Raw genomic sequence first — 22,219 nt, forward strand, 5'->3', positions numbered from 1 at the left:
CCCGATCTTCTCCACACGCAGTTTGCAGGTCACAGAGCTTGTTGGCCAGTATGTATATTAAGTGCGGTTCACTTCTCAGGGCACAACAAGTTGTTGATGAGCTTCCAGTCAGTGATGTCGTCGGTTGGACTGCACTTATTGCAGGATATTCCCGACATATGCTTGCATTTTGAAGGCATATGGCATTTTGAAAGATGTCGACACAGGAAAACAAATTCATGATGAGCTTGTTAGTCGGGGGCTGTTGCAAAAAACTGTCGTGCTTGGTAATGCTTTGGTTGACATGTATGCCAAGTGTAGTGTACTTTCCAAAGCACAACAAGTTCTTGACGAGCTTTATGTTCGGGATGCAGTCTCTTGGAATGCATTGATTGCAGGATACGCCCAACAAGTTCAGGGCCAGGAAGTGCTTCGCTGTTTTTATCGGATGCAAAGTGCTTCTCTCTGGATGCGGTCACCTATGCTTGTGTTTTGAAGGCATGTGGCATTATGCAAAACGCTATCATGAGCAAGCAGAGTCATGATGAGATTGTTAGGCAGTGGCTATTACTAAAATATGTCGTGCTTGGCAAGGCTTTGCTTGACATGTATGCCAAGTGTGGTGTACTTTTGAAAGCACAACAAGTTCTTGACCAGCTTTCTGTCTAAAATGAAGTCTCTTAATTGCACTGATTATAGTATATGCCCGACAGGGGCAGGGCCAGGAAGTTAAGGGGTGTTTTCAACGAATGCGGAGGGAGGGTTTCTCCCCAAATGTAGTTTCTTGGGCTGCACTTATAGGAGGATATGCCCAGCAAGGGCGGGCCAACGTGGCAGACTTTCACACGGGCTCCATCGTTTTGTCGATGCACCTAGGACAGCGATACGCACAGGGAGAAGGGCCGAAGCGTGGACTCTTGGCTATTTTTACAAGCTTGCAGGGAGATGCAGGGCTCTTTATAGCTAAAGCCAAGGCAGAATGCAGCCTCTGGGATGTCGTCTCTTGCAACGGGTTAAGTGCAAGAGATGCCCAACATCGTTGATGCAAGGAAGTCATTGGCGATAGACATTCAATCGCGCGGTGAGTAAGCATTATCATTTTCTGATTTTTGACACTGAAAATGCAGTTATTGAACACACTAAAAATTGCACGCTGCCGTGGGAATGGCACGTTCTCTCGTATTATAAAATTGGGGAGGACTGTGCAAACTCCCTCATGCAAGGAGACTTGCATGTTTTCTTTTTTTTTAAACATAAAAATGGAACAACAAACAATTAATAACATTGACATCTTCTATAATCATGAACATTGAGGTTGACAAAACTCTTAACACTCCTTGTGGTTTTTGGCGAGGTACCCCTCTGAAGCACTACAATCGATAACCAATTTATGCGGAAGTACATCACTAAACCGCGACGATCGGTATCCCAAACACTCTCAGATAAAAAAATCTAACACTCTCTCTCTCTCTCTCTCTCTCTCTCTCTCTCACTTTCCAATATTTTGTTCGATCTCAATTCGATGGAACATAGCTAACGAAGCACTCTAGTTATGGCTATACGAAGCCACATGGAGCCCGCCCATAAGTTCCAAGCTAACCAACGCTTGATTTTCATGAACAACTGGTTGGAAAAGGCAGCTAAGGACCAGTTGGAAAACCAGGCCAGCCGGCTGTGGTTGTTGGCCAGTCGGCTGTGGTAGGTAATGCTGAGATCAGAGTTTGCTGCCGAATACCAAGATCCTGGGGGCAGAATACTTTCTTATCTTCTAGGGTGCATCGACTGTTTCGTCAGAGACCAAATGCACTTCAATCATACAATCCAGTGGTTGGGGCAACTCCAGAGACATTGCTTTGGCGCCAAATCAAGTACTGGTGTTTTATTTCAGCCTGATGGCTGTAGATCACTCAGGGTGCAGCCCCGCTCTCCACGTCTATAGAGGGTTTTTTCCTCCCCGGAGGTTTAGGTTGAGACAGGGCAGGCCACTTTGGGCCGCCAAGAAGTTTCATCAAAGTGATTGGGTGACAGAGATTTTGCAGTTTGCAGTGCTCAAACTTTGTGGGGGAGACATTTGAAGGATTCGGATGAGGATCGCCAGCTATCAGAAAAGCCATACATGTCATTAGTGATGTTGGGCCGCCGCATAGGAGTTGACATCGTCCTCGATCTCAAGCTGCACAGGACGTGGCTTCATACATGAGTGTATGCTTGCGCGTCTCACCATGGAGGGATGTACTCTGTACCTCTCCACCGGAGCCTGCGTTAAATGAAGCAGCCGCATCTGTTTTGAGGGGAGCGAGACAGCTGCTGTGTAAACAACTACGGCAATTAAACTCGTTGTTGCTTAAAGGCATTGCATCAGCTGGTGAAAGAGGGGAGTTAGTAGTAAGGATCTTATTGATAGATGCCATGGATAATCTGCAACAAGGACAGAGTTGTACTACACCTGTGTACTTGAAGGATTTCCTAGCTGTCTTATTGCCCGACTTTACGGTGCTTCCTTGTAACTTAAAGCACTTGATGGAGGTAAAAATATTCTTCAATGCTTTCCACCGCTTCTTCGGAAAGCCTTCTATAACAGATGCCAGGAACTATATAAGGAAAGGTTGTGCAATGATTTGTGCTACAATGCAGGAGGCTTTTCACCTTTAAATTTTTTTTTGTCAGCCTTGATGACAGGGACAATATGATGTGGAGAATGGCGGATATATTGGTTGCTTGGTAGTGAAAGTGAAAAACCGTAAAGAGGTTTCTGGGATTAGGGATACTGTGGACGAGATGTGTCAATATAAGGTTAAAGTGTCAGCAGATGAGATTGTTCCAGATGTAATGATGCTTCTACGTGTGGTTGTAGATGGTACAAAAAGAACAGAGAAGGAAACGTTGAAACACAATCAAAGACAGAGTAGGAGGGGGAGTTCAAGCAGGTCCACAGGTTTAATGTTAGGTGATGTTTTTGTTGTGAAGGGCCTTGATAGATATCATGTGAAGGGCCTTGACAGATAAAATACTTCTGTTTCTCTCTATAAGTCTGCGTCTGTCAGTTTTGCAGAAGCCATCATTGCTTTAATATCTTCACGCATGATGGAAATTGGATCTGGCATTTGGCATAACAATTCCTTTACGGTCACACGTATATCCTCAAACAATGAAACACAATCAAAGACAGAGTAGAAGGGGGAGTTCAAGCAGGTCCACAGGTTTAATGCTAGGTGATGTTTTTGTTGTGAAGGGCCTTGATATGATATTAACAACAAAAACATCACCTAGCATTAAACCTAGCATTAAACCTGTGGACCTGCTTGAACTCCCCCTCCTACTCTGTCTTTGATTGTGTTTCATTGTTTCCTTCTCTGTTCCTTTTGTAACATCTACACCCACATGTAGAACTATCATTACATCTGGAACAATCTCATTTGCTGACACTTTAAGCTTATATTGACACATCCTTTCCACAATATCATTAATCTCAGAAACCTCTTTACGGTTTTTCACTTTCACTACCAAGCAATCAATACATCCGTCATTCTCCACATCATATTGTTCCCTTTCAGGGCTGACAAAAAAAAATTTAAAGGTGAAAAGCCTCTTGCATTGCAGCACAAATCATTGCACAACCTTTTCTTATATTTACAGTTGTAGCATCTGAGATATAGGAGCCATAAGTTTCTTGAAATGTGGAGCATGCTTGGAGATGTTTGTTAATGTGTGCCTTCATTGAACTATTGTGAGAGCATTGTTGGAGATGCCACTCACTTGCAAGTTATTTCTTAGATGGTGTTTGTTTTGCTTTTGTTTTCTCAGCTTTGCTCTTTGGATTGATGGTTTGCTCTATTGCACTCCCGGGTTACTCTGTATTTGTTGATTCTAATGTCTCGATCTTGGCAACTAATGTCTCAAACGGATGCCCAAGTTTCTAAAGACTGCATTAAGTCTGATATCTTGTTTGGATCCTTAAATCACTAGTTAGGCAAGTTAAAATGGGTGCTTTGAGTAATATTTTACCCAATACAGTGCCACAAAAGCTTTAAAAGCCTCTAAGCCATCTGTGGGCCTATGTAAGTTTAGAAGGTAAGGAACTTCCGATCGCTTGACGGGAGATAAAACATCACTTTGCATGTTTCAATGACCACATTGTTGGTGTCAAATGGCATGTTTATTGCTCTCATTTAGGATGGGATGCGAATTAGCTACAAAATTTTACTTGTGCTCCTCCTTTACAACAATATTACTTGATCAAGATTCCAAACTTGGTTTTTGTGGGTTTTGACAAGAGTTAGTGCTTTACAACTTATCTTAGGTTTCCGTGAGTTTTGGACTTTTTAGAGCTTCATGAAATGAGCACTCTGTTCTTCTCTCAATAGAGCACCTCCACCTTTGGTGAGGGTGCATAACAACAACTGGGATTCCTCGAGTCAAAAAGTGAAAGAAAATTAAGTTCTTTCTCAAATTAGAGGGGTCTCTCTCTCTCTCTCTATCTCTTCAGATGTTGTCAGTCCTCTCTCTCTCTCTCTCTCTCTCTCTCTCTCACACACACACACACACAAATGTTGTCAGTAGTGGTGAATCTCTTGAAGGATCCATCTGTTGCTCGCATGCGATAGAGCTAGGATGAGGGCTTTGCAATATAGGCTAAAAAGGCATGCATTTCATTCCTATTTTAATATATCTTCCTACTTTTCCAAACAAAAAAGGCATGCAAGCTATGGAGGTCGTGTTGCGCACCCATATAAGAAAAAGATAGTAGCTGAGAGCGCGTCAAGAGTAGGAGCAGAGTTGGAAGGGGGAGATGCGGGAGGTCAAGGGAAAGGGAAAGGTAGGTAGTTGAGAACGCGTCAAAAGTGGACGTTGAGTTGGGAGCGGGGCGGGGGGGAGATGAGGGATGACGAGTAGAAGAGTAGGTGAGAGAGCCAACGAAGAGTGTAAATGGAGATGATGGGAGGGTGAGTAGTCCATAGCTTTTCTTTGAGTAGAGGGGTGATTGAGGGCACACTCGATGAAAAATTTTAGGTGGTTGGGAGGCCTTAGGGAAGAATATTAATAATTTGAGGGGCAGCTTCTCAAATGGTTAGGTAGTGACGATGTTTATTCCTTTCATTCTTGTTTGTTTTGCTTGAAAAATAGTGCAATGTGTAAACTCCTCTATATTATGTTACTCTTGTTCTATGTGACTTTTTTGGCTTGCTATCGGGGACCATATATTTGTATTCCCTTTCAGACCATCTCTATGTGGCATTTGCTCATAGGAAAGTTAAGGCTTATCAACTTCCAAATGTAGGAGGTAAGACTCTGTTGACAAGTTTTAAGGGATCAAAGATGATAACAATGACATTTTTTGAGCAATAGAGAGCTTTTGAGTGAGTGCGTTTTTGGTCGACCTGACTCATTTTGTCCTCTATTCCTTGCTGATGTTGCTATCATGGAAGTGCTGCCAATGTTGCTATGATTCGGGTATTTCTCTTTTGCACCGCGATAGCCCAAGCAGGATAGTCGGCTGCGCATACCCTTGTCATGTTTTCGTTTGCAGCATCTGAAGCTCCTGGCCCCATCAGGAACTTGGAGATGACCAAGGTCTTAGCAGCTTCGCTTCATGCAAGCCTCTCCAGAGAGGAGTTTTTCTGTACTAGCTTGCTTTGGTTATGCAGACTTATTCATAGGTTTGAACTTGCAGTGATTAGATCTATCATTGGAGTGGCTTTAATTGTGATTTGTCAATCGCAATTTTTCTCAATCACTACTTGAGAATAAGCTTTTACATCATGCTTGTAGGCAAATCTAATGTGGCATGAAAAGTCAAGGCCGAGCAAGACTTTGAGATGATTGCAACTTTCACTTGATAGTGTGAAGGCTAACCAAGATGCATGTTTTGGGAGAGGTTGGAAGACATAATCTACTTTGGTGGTTATGCATGGAACTTGTTTGTTGGAATTGTAAGCATGTACATGTGATGATCAAATACTATTAAATCGAGTGATTAGATAGTAATTTTTATTGCAAAAGGCACGTTCACATTAATAGTTGTAGACATTATATCTTCGAACAACAAAAAGGATTTAGGTTGTCATTTAGATGATGATCCGTTCTAGTCAGTATGTCTCCCAAATCTTTCGAAGCACCTGAATTAGTTAGAATTTGTGAAGATGCTTGTTTAGAAGGTTGGATGAGAAAATCGAGGGTAGGGCACGTGTAGAGAGAGAGAGAGAGAGAGATGGCATCTGTCACGATCGAACATGATTTTTTGGCCGTCAGAGGCAAGGTAGTTTTGCGATCCTCTGTATCGACTGTGTCGCAATGGCGCTTGCCATGGCGCACTGAATCTCATGGCAGGAGATGCGCCGAGTCAGGCAGGAGATGCGCCGTTTTTCCCATGAGGGGCCAGGGGCAGGCGACATACTGATGAGGTCAGACAGAGGCAACGCTGGCAGATGCGCAGGCAGGAGATGCGTCAAGTCAAGCAAGGAAGGGATGGCAGGAGATGCGTCGAGTCAGGCTCCGCTTTGCTCTGGCCTTGGAGAAGGCAGACAGCATCACGATGCAGGCGAGCGTCCATGGCCATCAGAGATTGGATGGTGCAGGGGTGACCATGGCCTGTGACATGGTGGGTCACTTTTCCTTCTGAATTCGTGATTCCAAACGAATCGGGCTTGCAAATTAATTAATGAAGGTCCAATCGACCCAATATGTCCGGACGATGATCCGTTCTAGCCATTCTTCTCTTGTATTCAATTACTTGACCATGGCTTTTATGTATTTGTTTATTTGTATGTCCAGATGATGATCCATTCTAGCCATTCTTCTCTTGTATTCAATTACTTGACCATGGCTTTTATGTATTTGTTTATTTCAGTGTGTGTTTTTGAAGGATTTCAATTGAGGCTTTTGTATGTTACTGTTTGTAGTGTTCATATTATAACAACTGGGTATTTTTACCATTGTTTCGAGTGCTATATATCTCATGGCACAAGTGTAACAATGTACAATGCGATTAGTTCAAGCCTTAAATAATCTTTTGCATCTTGTAGGAATAATCTACAATTGGCTAAGCCTTGCATTTCTTTTTGGTTGTTATGAAAGCTGCTCTAACATCATCTCTCTAATTAGGTAGTAGGTCCATGCACAATGGACCTACTATCGACCCATTGTGTATAGGGCTTGGGACAGGGGGGGTACACACACACACACACACACACATTTAAGTACAAATACAACAAGCCTATTGATGTTCTAAAACTTTTCCCTAAAATATCAAACAACATTGATCTGTCCACCCTACGTGGGATACACTACTTTAGTTGGTGGTTGCCTTTGGGGCTTATCCCCCCCCCCTTTATCGAAGTGTGATTCTTTTTCTAGCTAACCCTTGCTTGGGAATTATATCACATTTACTCTGGCATTACTCCCCACTCTATGCCGCGTTTACAATCTCATCACTCCCCACTCCCCGCATCTTTGCTCTCTGTTTTCGTTCACTTCAGACACACCTAACTCAACAAATACCTTCCAAGCACACAAAGGAACACAAGACCGGGTTGAAGCATGCGAAATGTATGCATTAGAGTGCTCCAGAGCCACAAACTACAAGAATTCTCCCTCTGAAACTCTCAAGAAGCACATACACATTGTCACACACCTTCTCTCTCTTCTCTCAAGAACGGCCATAGCCATGCACACACAAAGAAAACATATACTAGGGAACACAACAGATACACAAGAATGTCATCCTCCTCTTCATCTTCACTCTCTCCCTCCATAGATAGGAAGTATTCGCACATAAAGAAGCAAAAAAGAAAGCAAGAGAGTTGTGCCAACCAAGAGAGTTAGAAATATGTAGTGTTTGAGTAAATATAGGAAGCATAACTCTCCAAATCACACGACCTCATCTTTTTTTCCCTTTCTTTATCCAAATCACACGACCTCATCTTTTTTTCCCTTTCTTTATTCAAAACTTGAAAAGTAATACATTTTTTAATCTTAGGCTTAAGAATTTATTTGTGTGTATATAATCTATGGCTTGAATTTTCAACACAAGAGAGAGTTTCCATGCTTTGGCTTTACAATTGCGGACCGCTGAAAGACAAAAACTTTACAATGAATAATGGATACAAATTGTATAGCAACAAGGTTACCCACAAGCATAGATGCCAATAAACAAAGGCAAAAATTATCAAATGGAAAAATAAACACGCATCTTTTAGCCTTTTGATGATGAAATAAACCGTGAGAGGAAGATAAAGAAAAAGTTGGTTGCAACTTCCCTCAACCTCCTGAATCAGACAATCAGACGACCACTCAAACTTCCCCTTTTCTTTATTTGATTCCAAAAATTAAAAGAGTTACAACCTTAGGCTTAGGCTTTCAAATGTGTATAGAAGGCTTATGGCTTGACTTTTTAAAACTAGAGAGATTTTTATGCTTTGGCATTGGATGCAATTGGATGGCAAGCTCGCTAAAATAGCCAAGAGCATTCACAAATAATATGGTGCAAAATTCTTTAGCAACAAGGTGCGGCATATGCATAGATGCCAACAAGTACTTGTAAAAATAATGACATGCCTTCATTAACTTGCATTTTCTAGCCTTTTTTATGATAAAATTGGAGGCTATCGCTAACCTAACAACCCCTTCCCCCCCCCCTGCCCCCCACTATTGGATTAACCATGATGACTGCTGCTAGATAGTATACTTCTTGTGATGATGACAAATCAAAGACAATTCGCTTAGATTGTGGCTCTTAGAAACTGGGTATTTAAAACCAGGTGAGGGTTGCTTTATGTCCCTCACTTAGCCTTGGCTCTTGCATTTTCTATGTGTGTATGTGAAAGAGAGTTTTTTGAGGGCCTGAACATTTGCTTACTGTGTGACTATGGAAATGGTTAAACATAAGGAGGCTTCACAGGTTGGTACTAAGGATGAGAAATTTGTTTTTTACTACTACATTCTTTACAGTATTCTGCACCATCTTAAGGTTGTTAAGGTGTTGATATTCCTTGGTATTCATAGCAATCGGTGACTGGAAACTACGATCGTAGGGTTTGGATTAATGGTATTTTTTTCATGAACAAAGTGACCAGACCTATAAAATTTGTACCATTTGGGTCCTTTGACATAATACTGGGTAAAAGACTTGTAATTTATTGCGGTTACAATTTAATGATAAAAAATGGGGGGAGGTTGTGATGTCTAAGGTTGTTATTGTTTGCCCATAGCACTTGCAGGGACATCGTTGCAGTACTATGTAAGGAATGGTGGTGTTCCTTGCCCCAAAGGGTGTCGGGTATCTAGCCTTTGGTTTGTGTTCAATGGCTTATGCCACTTTGCTGTTTACGGCTGAGTAGAATAGGAAAAGTAAAATCTCTACATTTGGTATAATACTTATGGATATAAGCCAAGGTATGATGGGATATCTCTGACCCAAATTGAGGGGCTTTTACAATTCAATTTTTTACTTGATTTAATTAGGCTAAGTCTAATGACTAAACCATGCAAAGATATATCTTAATTAGTATCCAATGCCGAAGATTAGGTCACTTTTAATGGTTTTTTCAAACTTCCTCGACCGAGTTAAAAAAATGGACACTTTCTGCAAGGTTCCTGAAGGGCTGATTCTTTTGTGCCGATATGGGTATTAAGACACTTGGATCAGAAGGGGTGATAGTCTTCTGATCAAAATGATACGTATAATAATATTTATTTAAGGTCTATTTAAAAAATTTGGGGCTATATAAAAACCATATTTATAATTATCTCCTTAAAACAAAAGAAAAAATACTCATAAAATAAATCTGGATTACATGAGCTCTTTGGACATTTGTTTTAAGTTAAAAAAGTTATTTTGGAAATGGATAACAAGTGGTATAGTCTATTGACACCTGTAAAACACATTCAAAGCTAACATATCTGTTGTATTGTTTGAATGGATGCAGGTGAAGAATTATCCTTTTTTGGATTTTTTGTGGCTTGAAGCAAATGTCAGTCCTTGACACCACAAGCTCTTACCACTTCTTAAAACATACTTTTTAGATCAGCTATTGTACTTCTAGAGTAGAATGAGACCTCATTTTTATAGCAATGTACAAAAATAATTCTAAGGCTAAGTTGTTTTGTACTAATCATTGTCACTTGTTTAAATCCAACTATTTTTTGAACTTAAAAGTTCATTATGTTTTATCATATAAGTAAAGCACCTATACACACACACACACACATACACACACATACCTAAGTACTTATATAGCTAACATTTAACCTAGTACAAAAGCCGACTCTATATCAAGTTTGGTTTAGGACTATTTTTAAATAATAAAAAAACCCCCACAACCCCTCAAAACAAACCCCCCCCCCCGGACTAGTCCCTCAAGCACCACTTCGATACATTTTTGGCCTCTCAAACATATATGGTACTTTACCCTTTATAGGGCGCATGAATTATGGGACACTACCCCAGATTAAGAGTAATTGGCGGGCATTTCTGGATACCGAGTTAAATGACTGTGTGCACATCGAGTAGGAAGTTCACGCTTGTCGCTTACATTCTCTACCTCACGACCTTACTGCCAAATGATCTCTGTGCAATTGCATGTTGCATGATGATGATGTTTTTCCTCTCTTCTCTCCCACTCTATCCTCCATAGGGCCATGGTGGCTACCGTTTGTAGCCAGACGCTTTGAAAGCCGAGCAGAATTCAAATATGCAGGTGTGCATCATCACTTCTTCCACTGATGGAGGACTATATAAGGTGAGGATCGCCCTGAGCCCCTCACTTAGTCTTTTGTGTGGTGTTTGTGTTGGAATAAAGAGAGATTTGAGGGCTTTCTTGGAGGCTTGCCTACTTTCTAAACCATGGAGCTCGTAGAAAAAGATGGTGCTTCTCAAGTCCGCATTCTATAAAATTATTATTATACTGGTCTTTGCACCAGACGTTCTAGTTTTATATGGTTTGTAGGAAAATTTTATAAATCAAATTAAGAGAGATGGCGTGCCTTGAGATTTATCAGCCATGAGCAATAAAACAAGCTGGTCCATTCACTTACGTGTTTCTCTGGTCTTTTTAGACGATGCAATACTGGGCTTTGGTTTTTTTTGTTTTTTTAAAAAAGGTGTCGACATAATTTTTTGCTTGATTTGTTTTGACTTTGGGCATGAAAGTCATTTGGCTTGAGCAGATGAGTGAGGATTGGAGGGTTAAACCCTTGCCGCTTGCAAACTTAAACATAGTTAAGGGCTAACTTAGATATTGTCGACAAAAAGAGGGGCGCACATTAAGTGCCGAGTAGGTACTGTTGGTCAACTGCCGGATTTTAATTACCTAAGGTTTACTGCACCTTATTTTGTTTTATGCTTGGGTTTAATTAATGTGGTTTACATAATTAAGAAAGGCTTTTTTGATGACTAAACGGCTCTAGGTTTCTCTGTGGCAAGGCTTTGGATGGCATGCTAGGCAGTCTTATACAATTTCCTCAACCATGACATCACATGCACGTAACAGAGTATTGCTTGTTTTCCACCTCACATTAGCATCCACGACACAACAATTCCATGAATGCTTGTTGTTTACTCTAGCCTCCCCTTTGTCCTTGAGCGATGCTCTAGCCCTTGGCACCATTCGCTACAAAAACACTCGCTGATAGTGATCCCTCTCTCTCTTTGTTTCTTGCCCATAGGCCACCAATCAGCCCAAGATTGACTGACTCTCTCTCTCTCTCTCTCTCTCTCTCTCTCTCTCTCTCTCTCTCTCTCTCTCTCTCGCGTGCACGCACGCACACACACACGATCTTACATTGAATTGGGCTTGGATTTTGATGTCGAGGACTTCATCCTGCTCTAACAAGGCCAACACCTGTAACCAACCCGCCACCAATTCACGACCAACTCTAACTATTGTGGACAACCATGGCTGGGTGGGTTGAAGCCCATGTCTCTCTCTCTCTCTCTGTCTCTCTCTCTCTGTGTGTGTGTGTGTGTGTGTGTGTGTGTGTGTGTGTGTGTGTGTGTGGAGCTAATCTTTCCCAAAATCTCCTTGAATCTACAGAAGGTACAAAGAAATTTCAGATGTAAGTAAAATCCGTATAAGAATCAAGCACCTTGTGAGAGTGTTACTGCTAAGTGTCGACACTTCAACCCCATAAGTGCATACTTATGTATTACTACTAAAATGCACACATGCAGCACCACATGCATCTTTGACAGTTCACTTGATTTTGCACAAATCTTGTCGGCAATGGACACAGAGTAGAACCTAGGTACTAATCTTTGATCTTGCAAGAGACATGGAGGGTGATTGTTTATCCATTATGCGGGAAGGAAATTGCATTCCTCAAAAATCCATTATGCGGGAAATTTTATCCATTATGCAGGAAGGAAATTGCATTCCTCAAAAATCTGAGAGAGTCGAATGCATAATCGAGTCTCTGCCGAGCACCACATCAAAGGATACTAGGCGCTACGATGAGCAGCTGCAGACACTGGAGGAGAAGCGCAAGCCGACTCTCTCCATGGCCTGGGCTCACACGAAACTGTGCGAAGAGTTGTTGGATAAGAAGAAAGAGGCAGGAAACCATTGAGGTAGACATCGAAGTTCAAGGTGTTTAGCAAGCATATTCGTCCTTTCCCTAGGGCAGTAACCTACTGATCCAGCAGGTTTCTTGAGGCTCCTGAGACTATTGCGGCTCCTACACATCGCCATAGCCACCAGAATCCCTGCCCTGCATCTTGAAACGGAAAGAGTCTCTTTTTCTCTCTCTCTCTCTCTCTCTCTCTCTCTCTCTCTCTCTCTCTCTCTCTCTCTCTCTCTCTCTCTCTCTCTCTCTCTCTCTCTCTCTCTCGTGCAAGTAACATATAGATTCCTATCTCCCTCAACCACTCAAACAAAAAAGAGTGCTTCGTTGGCTACAAGAAAGGCTGTAGCGACTACGAGCATGCCATTTAACTCAAATGGCATGGGCTTCTAGTAGAGCGGAGATCATGAGCTACAGAGATGTTGTAGACGATCAGGGATGCATTGACTACGATCCCTTCAACTCAAACGGTATGGGTTGCTAGATGGAGGAGAGCATGAGCTACAGAGATGTTGCAGGTGAAGTTGGAGAGGGAATTGTAGTGCGGCAACATTTTCGACAGTGCTTGATACATGTGGGGCTAGGGATGTTTCGTCGAACGAAATGCAAAAGAGAACGTGAAGTGCTACACGAGTTGTCAGGGCCAACAAACAGTGCTACAAAGCTATGAGGGTTGCGGGAGACAGGAGGAAGAAGAAGCGGGAGGGGACGACTCTCTCTCTCTCTCTCTCTCTCTCTCTCTCTCTCTCTCTCTCTATCTATATATATATATATACTAATAGATAAAAGGGGAGGGGATTCCGCCCCCCCCCCCCCCGCCACGTGTCGTGAGCAGCTTCAACCGGCCAGCTCCGGAGGTGTGCGCACTGCAACCTGCCGCTGAGAGAGAGAGAGAGAGAAAGAGGCGGCGAAGCCGCTGGTCACACTAGTATATATTATATATTCACACAGATATATATCTAACTAACATACTATAGCGGCAAAGTACCTCTGCCATGTGTCAACATATGAGACAAAGTAGAAAAGGACGTAGGAAATTAGCTAAAAAGCTTTTAAAAAAAAAGAGCTTTACGTTGTAGGAAATCTTTGAATGAAAGCAGGGCGCGGGCAGCTATGCATTTGCAGCTCGCTGGCAAGATTTATTGACTCGCTGCCAAGGAATTTGGGATGGCCCCGCTCCCGCCCCGCTGCCAAGGGAATTTGAGGCTTTGAGCTGGCCGTTTATACATACCTGAGATACCTGAGAAGAGCGTCAATCCACTACGAGCTGTGTGTGTGTGTGTGTGTGTGTGAGAGAGAGAGAGAGAGAGAGAGAGAGAGAGAGAGAGAGAGAGAGAGAGAGAGAGAGAGAGAGAGCTACGAGCAGCGTCTTCTCAGGTGAGCTATCGCCATTGCCATTGTCTCCATCACCCGTGCTGCACGGTCTCTGTAGCGACGTTGACAACACACACTCTCTCTCTTTCTCTCTGTAGCGATGTCCACTGCTTGGCCTGCAGCTCCTAGATTATGCATGTGTGGAGACTGTATTCACAGTATGTGTGCAGGCTTTGAGCTGTCCATTTGTGTGGAGGTTGTGCTGTATTCACTGTATGTGGAGGCCGTTTGTGTGCAGGCTAACATGGGCGTGCGCGTGTGTCTCTTACCAAGAGCGCGTGTGCATGCCCGCCTTAAGAACGGAGCTGTAAAATGTAGCCCAGGAAAACTCCTCCCTCTCTTGCTAATTGTGTGTGCTGTGTGTATCGAACTATGAGGCTTCTCTATGCAGATTCCCAATCGCTTCCTGTCAAGCGTAACGTGAAGAAGCCCTCATGTGCTTGTGTGTGTGTGTGTGTGTGTGTGTGTGTGTGTGTGTGTGTGTGTGTGTGTGTGTGTGTGTGTGTTGCACGTCCACGTTCTACAAAGAGAGGAATGACGGCGTACCGTTCATGGAAACCACCAGCTCGCAGCGCATGCTAGAAGCATCTGTAGCACGCGCATGTGTGTGTGTGTGTGTGTGTGTGAGAGAGAGAGAGAGAGAGAGAGAGAGAGAGAGAGAGAGAGAGAGAGAGAGAGAGAGAGAGAGAGAGAGAGAGAGAGAGAGAGAGAGATTGTAGCAACTTCCTGCAGAACGCGCGTGTGTGTGTGTGTTGCACGTTCTACAAAGAGAGAGAATGAAAGAAATGAAATGTTATACTAACGTTTTCTTTTGCTTCTTCTCTTTTGAGAGAGAATGAAATGAATTAACATCTTTTGTGTGTGTGTGTGTGTGTGTGTGTGTGTGTGTGTGTGAGAGAGAGAGAGAGAGAGAGAGAGAGAGAGAGAGAGAGAGAGATGAAAAATTATAAACATCTCCTATGAGAGAGAGAGATACCATGAAATGAAATTTATGTTGTTGTAGGCAGCTCCACTCGCACGCAAATCGAAGTGAGTGCATCGACCGTTATTGAGGTGTTTGTGAAGCAAGGTAAGTTATGTAATGTTTTTTTGTTCAATGGCATGCTCTATCGACAATCTACACTTAGCATTCTCTTTTTGTCGTAGGCGGCAAGTGCGCAAGCCAATTCAAGTGGGGCCGTAATAGTTGACGGTGTGCGTGAAGTAGCTCAACGGGGTAATTTTTTAAAAATTATGTTTGATTTTTTATTTTAGATCTAGATTCATTTCAATTATTTAATTTGTTTATTTGATTATTGTTTTCATTCAATCATTTAAAGATTTAAAGATACACACAAATAGAAAGAAAAAAAAGACAAAAAACAATGAAAAAACAAGGGGGTAGAGGAGAGAGAGAGAGAGAGAGAGAGAGAGAGAGAGAGAGAGAGTAGACTTGAAAGAGAGAGGGTGATGAAATGTTCACAGACACACATAGAAAGAAGATTTTTCAATTTATTAATTCTCTTAAATTAAATTTAAAGATACACTCACACACACACACATAGAAAGAAATAAAAGACAAAAAACAATAAGAAAAAAAGGGGTAGAGAGAGAGAGAGAGAGAGAGAGAGAGAGAGAGAGAGTAGACCTGAGAGATAGAGGGTGATGAAGTGTTATCGTAATGTCTTCCTATTGCCAAAATAACCTGTAAGAGAGAGAGAGAGAGAGAGAGAGAGAGAGAGATGGCAATGACATGAATTGCTATTCGTAAAGATACACACACACACACACACATAGAAAGAAGAATATTTAGTTTTAAAGATACACTTACAAACATATAGAAATAAGAAAAATACCAAAAACAAGGAAAAAAAAGGGGGGGTAGAGAGAGAGAGAGAGAGAGAGAGAGAGAGAGAGAGAGAGAGATGCTATGGTAAATTAGCCAAATCAAAGAGATTTCATAAAGAAACACACACACACACACACACACACATAGAGATAACAATGACATGAACTGCTAATAATATAAAAATATTTCATAAAGATACACACTCACATTTAAAGGTGACAATGAATGAAATGTTATGGTGGTGTGCTCAAAAGAGTAGATCCATGTCACCATAAAGATAGGTATAGAGATGGAGATGACAATGAAATGAAATGTTATGATGATTTGCTCAAAGAGTAGATCCATGTGACCATAAAGATACACACACACACACACACACACACACACACACACACACACACACACAACAATGACATGAATTGCTTTTTGGTAAATTAACCTAATTTAAAAAGATTTCATAAAGATACACACACAGACATAAAGATGAGCATGTGACCATAAAGATAGGTATAGAGAGGGAGATGAACACCCACACATTGTACACAATGAGGCTACCAGGCTACATCCAAAAGACTCCACAAAGAAACAAGACCCCACACAGCTTGAGAGAGAGAGAGAGAGAGAGAGAGAGAGAGAGAGAGAGAGAGAGAGAGGGAGATGAATTAAAATAAAACGTTATATGAACAATGCTTATGAGAGCAAACCTTACAAGCTCACTTAGGGTGTTCGAGTCCTTGCGCAATTAAACTCTAAAACATATATATAAACTTACATAGGCATAGATTTAATGTCATAGAAATGGTTTTAAAAGATCTTGAGCCTAATGTAAATGCATTGAGCAATCCTAGCATAACTTTGATATCTTTGAGTAGTACTCAAGGCATAATACTCAAAAGGCAATCCCAAGAGAGCATGGTATTAAAGCAAGAGGCCTTGAGTATCTATTGAATGGGCCTTGAACTCAATATTTTCTTAAAGAGGGTACTTGAATATTCAAAATAGATGTACAATGTACTACAATTGGGTAAAAATTCAAGGACCCTAAGATGGGAAGAGATTTTGAGCATCCTATCTATGGTAGTATTGAATTGAAAAAACTATCTAATGGTAGGGTAGTGCAATTCAACTATGGATACTCAAGAGTGCATTGCAATAATCAAGCTCCTATTCTTGACAATAAGCTACCACACCTGGGTATTCTATACATCCTGCCACTTGGGGTTGAACTTAAAACCGGTGGAGCAATCCAACAAATCTAAATGTTGTATTGGGTTTGATAACTTTTACCTCATGAAGAAAGTCTCAAGCTCACGAGGAGATGACGTTAGCACCATAGAAATAGTCCCAAGAGACCTTGCATATCTATTTTGAGAGTCTTCATTTCAACCTATTACTCTAAAGTGGGCCAACAAGCTCCCAACATCTCTACGGATGCAATTACCATAGACACATGCATTATAATTCAAAAAGGAAAACCACAGTTTGATCACTAAGAGGTGACCAAATGGATAGAGAACTCATAAAACTTGGAGATAGATTTCAGACAGGGTTAGATAGAGAGAAGAACATGTATGATTGAGAGATCCTATGTTGCTTTTGAAGCCTACAATTTTCAAGGCCACTCTTCAACATGCTTAGTGAAATATATGGAAAACTAGCTTGCGCGACCCGCTATCGGCGGGTCTTGCTTGCTCTTACTATGACACAAATTAAATTAATTAATGATATTTGTTTACATGCTGTTAGATCCCGGTTACTCCATGTTGGGTGCGAGAGAGAGAGAGAGAGAGAGAGAGAGAGAGAGAGAGAGAGAGAGAGAGAGAGAGAGAGAGAGGAGGGGAGGGGAGGGAGAATATTATGTGCATTTGTGTCGTGTTTTGACTTATGCTTGCAAACATTTCATACAGATTGTCTTTTCTCCCTCTACCTTCAATGAGAGAGAGAGAGAGAGAGTACACAAAAACACATCAATAAAGAGAGAGATTTCAAACTTTTCAAAAGTTATATCATTGCCAAAAAGGCTATGGAATATATATATCTACATAGCATAGCATTCATAATCCAAATGCAAGTTTTTGTCTCACTTTGTCTTTGGCCCCTTTAGACTACTCCTGTTACATTTAACCTTTTTGTATCTTTCTCTTCTTCTTCTCCCTTCCGCATACACACACACACACAGATGATCAACATGGCCACTTGTTAAAAGTGCACTTAAACACTTAAAAAAACTATAAGTGCAATACGAACACTTCAATCACTAATTGCCATGCCAAAATAGAGCTGCATTGCCAAAAAATGTCAAGAGATCCATAAGGTCAAAATCTTTACAACAACCTCAATGTTTTTGTTTACAACAACGACTCATATTCTACTCTATAATTGGACGGTTGAGGACCACTCCAATATATCCCATTGATAAACTTCACAATTTCAAAACTTGAAACTCTTCATCTGAAATATAAGATTTATGATTGTGATATATCTTTTGCAACTGAATATCACAACCACAAACATTGACATAATAAATATCAATCATATGTAGTTCTTGTAGGACTCTCATCAATTTTATTTTGCTCAATATTTGTGACACTTTGCATAGTGAAATGCTTAAGTGTCCACAATTTCCATACCACCCATCTGCATATGAATACACCCAATGATGCCACCAACACCATGTACCATTTCCTTAACAAATGTACTCTTCCTTAACTTTCAAATAGATCATCATCTTTATATGTATTTGGAGAATAGCCAATACATCATGACCCATGTTAACCTACATTAGCAATTAGCAAAGCTCTCTCTCTCTCTCTCTCTCTCTCTCTCTCTCTCTCTCATTAACCTATGTAGTAGATAAAAACCCACTTCAATAAGCCAACAATAAGTAAAAAAATATGGTTCTTAGAATTCTTAGACAATGGATCAAAGTGTTAGATCAGCTAAAGAAGTTGAGCCTACGACACACTCTACTTGGAACTCTCAAGATCCAAGGTCCAACACGTCGAACACTGTGACCGAGGCGTCGAGGTGCGTCACCCAAAGAATAGATTCTAAACATCTATTCATTCACTCCATAGGGACCGTACAAAAAGTTGCAATTGAGAGGTCGTTGCATACCTAACTCTCGTACAGTGATTCACATATCATTTATATCAAACTCTATATGATAATAACCTACAACACTTCTAAAATATTGTGCTTCATATAATGCCAAGACAGAATGTCTGCAATAATATTGAAGCCTGGAATGAAGATAACAACCAACCATTCAGGCATAAAAAGTAACAACACATTTAGCGTCAGATGGATTCAAGTTCAAGCTATACGCACCGAAGGATCTCAAAATCTTTGATAATACCAACAATATCCTCAGCATGTGCAAGACCCCTCCACAATGGAGGATCTAGAAAAACACATCGCACGTGTAAATATACGAAATAAAGACCACAAAGATCTCATTCATGGTAAAAGTAAGTATCAATATACAAAATAAAGACCACAAAGTTCTCATTCATGGTAAAAGTAATTATCAAAGATAAGATTTTACATACCTCTAATATAAGAAGGTACATAATTCAAGGTGTACGAAACCATGATGTATGGTGCCATTCTTTATCTGCTCTAACTGCAGAGATTTAGAAGTTTAAGAGCAAGAGAGATGAAATAGAATAAAGAAGACTTTGATGATCATACTGTAGAGATGTAAAATTTAAGTGAAGGATTTAAGAGAGAGAGAGAGAGAGAGAGAGAGAGAGAGAGAGAGAGAGAGAGAGAGAGAGAGGAACGAAAGCAATTCAAAATACTTTGAAATTTCATAACTTCACAAAGATGCTTTGAATATTTTAAATATAGCAGAGCTAATACAAAAGAGTTATTCAAAGTGTAGCCTGAGAGAGAGAGAGAGAGAGAGAGAGAGAGAGAGAGAGAGAGAGAGAGAGAGAGAGAGAGAGAAATGAAAGCAATTCCAAAAGACTTTGAAATTTCACAACTTCACAAAGATACTTTGAATATTTTGAATGTAGCAAAGCTAATACAAAAGAGTTATTCAAAATGTAGCCTTCGAGAGACCACGTTAGGGATTCTATAAGTCCAAGGACCTATATTGCATACATTTTGCAAGATACGGGGGGGGGGGTTCAACTTGAGTAAATATCCTCAATCGATATGGTCTAGTGTGGTCTCCAGCAACCCCCTGGCCTCTCGTCACTCACAAAGTAAATATTAACTTGGATTTGACGATGGTCGTGGTCCAAAGAAAAGGCTACATGGTAATATCCAAGAACTTCCATAGACACATTTGTACCTAAGTATAGTATTTCATAAACACCTACGATGATAAATCCTTGATGGCAATGATCTCTGCAATGGCATCCATGAATTATGTAGAGCATTAAAAGCTTAAAACTACCAATATACCATATAAAAACTCTTACAATATAATATGAGTTGTATCAAATAAGATCACCTGAAACATAGCAGGAACTCTTCCCCTCCATTGCGGTGGATCTTCAACAAAGTAAGTCAATGTATAAGCCAATCTTTTCAAGAAAATAATAGGTCATACACTAAATTAAAAAAGAAGATAAATACCTCGAATGAATTCAGTGATATGATCCACTACATAGGGTGCACTGCGTCGAGGATCCATTTGTGGCCAATTCTTTGATCTAAGAGATATCAATAAAATTTAACATCAACTGTGTCAGACTTTAAGTGAGAGCCACAATGTCAATTTGAACTTATTGTTATGAGTTCGCTAGTTGCAATACTTCCTTGAATAGAATGTTTGGAGTGTAGTAACACTCCGCTAATTGAGTGTTTTCAGTATTGACAACAATCCTCATGTCAGCTGCACTTCGCACACGTGACATTGCAACATTCAGTTGTCCGTGAGAGAAGATCGATGACGCAAGATATAGTCTGAGAATTCCCAGTGTTTGCCCTTGTGCTTTGTTGATAGTCATCCCAAAAGCAAGCTTGATTGGAAACTGACGACGCTTCATTTGAAATGGAAGCCCCTGATCGTTTCCAATAATAAAGTCAATCCCTGGAATAAAAACTCTCTCTTCAATATTAGATCCTGTAACTATCTCTGCCTCAATTACCTTATGGTGAAATTGCTTGCATATCAATCTGGTTCCATTACACAAACCACGCCTTGGATCCAAATTCCGCAGCAACATGATAGAAGCATTCTCTTTCAAGACTAAAGCATGATGTGGAAAACCACCACCAAGAGTAAGGCTATTCAGATATTCAATTGTGTACAAACATGTGTTTTTCTCTGACATACAAATTGAATCTACACTAAGATACTCTTTGCAAACTCCATGCATTCTTTGCAATGCATAGTCATTGATTAAATCCACCTCTTTATTCCGCGGGGCAAGTATTGCTCGATCTCTGAAAAAACTTGCATGATCTTGCACATGACACAAATCTCCATATATAAAGCCTAGAAGATCCGCCAAACTATTTCCTGGAAGCATCATGTGTGAAGGTATTTTGACTCTATCTAAGTCTCCTCCATCATCCATATCCCCATTGCCAATATCAAGCACCCAGTGCAAAAAACTTTGTTAAAGAGCATTTTGACCACATTCTAGTATGCACATATTTTTCGTAAGCCTCAATATCTTCGTACATTTCTATATGTGAGAATGACACAATGAAGCATTTACAATGTCTGCATGACTAACTTTTTTAAGTGTTTAAGTGCACTTTTAACAAGTGGCCATGTTGATCATCTCTCTCTCTCTCTCTCTCTCTCTCTCTCTCTCTCTCTAATTTTAAGCTTTGAGTACTAATGTTGCCCTCTTTTCTTGCAGCCAATTAAATGGCCCATGAAATTGTGAATATTTTTCCAAGTGTAATAATCTTATTGTTGATGCCCTTGAAGAAAGTTTGTTACCTGTTGAATGGGGATGGCAATGGGCATGGGAAGTGATCGAGAAAAACTACACTGTTTGGGGGTCATATGTAGATGAAGAGTTGGATACGATTTACAACAACATGTTGCTTGATCCCTATTTCTTTCCCAATCTTAGGCTCATGCTCTTAAAGCAAGAGCTTGGGTTGATTCGTCATTACAAGATTTACTTGAGCTGGGTTCAAAAAATAGATTTAAGAGAAGTTTGTAGAGCTCCAGCTCAATATCTTGATCCTGTTGAAATAGCACGACTAAGAGTGTTATGCAGATATATTCCTGAGCCTTTTTGAAAATAATGTAAAAACTGATTTTGTTTGGTTTGAAATGTCTCTTTAGTGATGTGCTTTTATGTAATCTATGTGTGTGTGTGTGTATGTGTGTGTGCGCGCGCGCGAAAGAGAGAAGAAGAAGAGAAAGATGCGAAAAGGGTAACAAAAGTAGTCTAAAGGGGCCAAAGACAAAGTGAGACAAAAATTTGCATTTGAAAAATGGATAAATAAGTATTTGTAGGTTATTGGTGATAGTGTTTAAAAAAAGATTTAAGAGAAGTATGT

General features: G+C 40.6%; 2 protein-coding genes across 2 annotated transcripts; one reads left to right on the forward strand and one right to left on the reverse strand.

The window, feature by feature from the left end:
- The first annotated feature begins 1,625 nt into the window (after positions 1-1,625).
- Positions 1,626-3,191, forward strand: LOC147432197 (uncharacterized). The gene is made up of 2 exons (XM_086491534.1): positions 1,626-2,505; positions 2,659-3,191. Exons 1-2 carry the CDS (start codon positions 2,176-2,178, stop codon positions 2,983-2,985), a joined length of 657 nt encoding a protein of 218 aa, XP_086347660.1. The 5' UTR covers positions 1,626-2,175; the 3' UTR covers positions 2,986-3,191.
- Positions 3,192-20,481: 17,290 nt separating this feature from the next.
- On the reverse strand, positions 20,482-21,273 carry LOC147432198 (uncharacterized). The gene has a single exon (XM_086491895.1). It carries the CDS (start codon positions 21,271-21,273, stop codon positions 20,482-20,484), a length of 792 nt encoding a protein of 263 aa, XP_086348021.1.
- Positions 21,274-22,219: the final 946 nt, after the last annotated feature.

This window comes from Adiantum capillus-veneris, chromosome 20, assembly GCF_014529385.1.
Source record: "Adiantum capillus-veneris isolate H3 chromosome 20, ASM1452938v2, whole genome shotgun sequence".
Classification (NCBI taxonomy): Eukaryota; Viridiplantae; Streptophyta; class Polypodiopsida; order Polypodiales; family Pteridaceae; genus Adiantum; species Adiantum capillus-veneris.

What these genes read in the sequence shown, in the direction of transcription:
- LOC147432197 (XM_086491534.1), top strand. Translation starts at nt 2,176, where the DNA reads ATGAGTGTATGCTTGCGCGTCTCACCATGGAGGGATGTACTCTGTACC. An exon ending in ACTTAAAGCACTTGATGGAG is followed by an intron (nt 2,506 to 2,658) that starts GTAAAAATATTC and finishes CCTTGATGACAG; the next exon opens with GGACAATATGATGTGGAGAA.
- LOC147432198 (XM_086491895.1), bottom strand. Translation starts at nt 21,273, where the DNA reads ATGGATGATGGAGGAGACTTAGATAGAGTCAAAATACCTTCACACATG.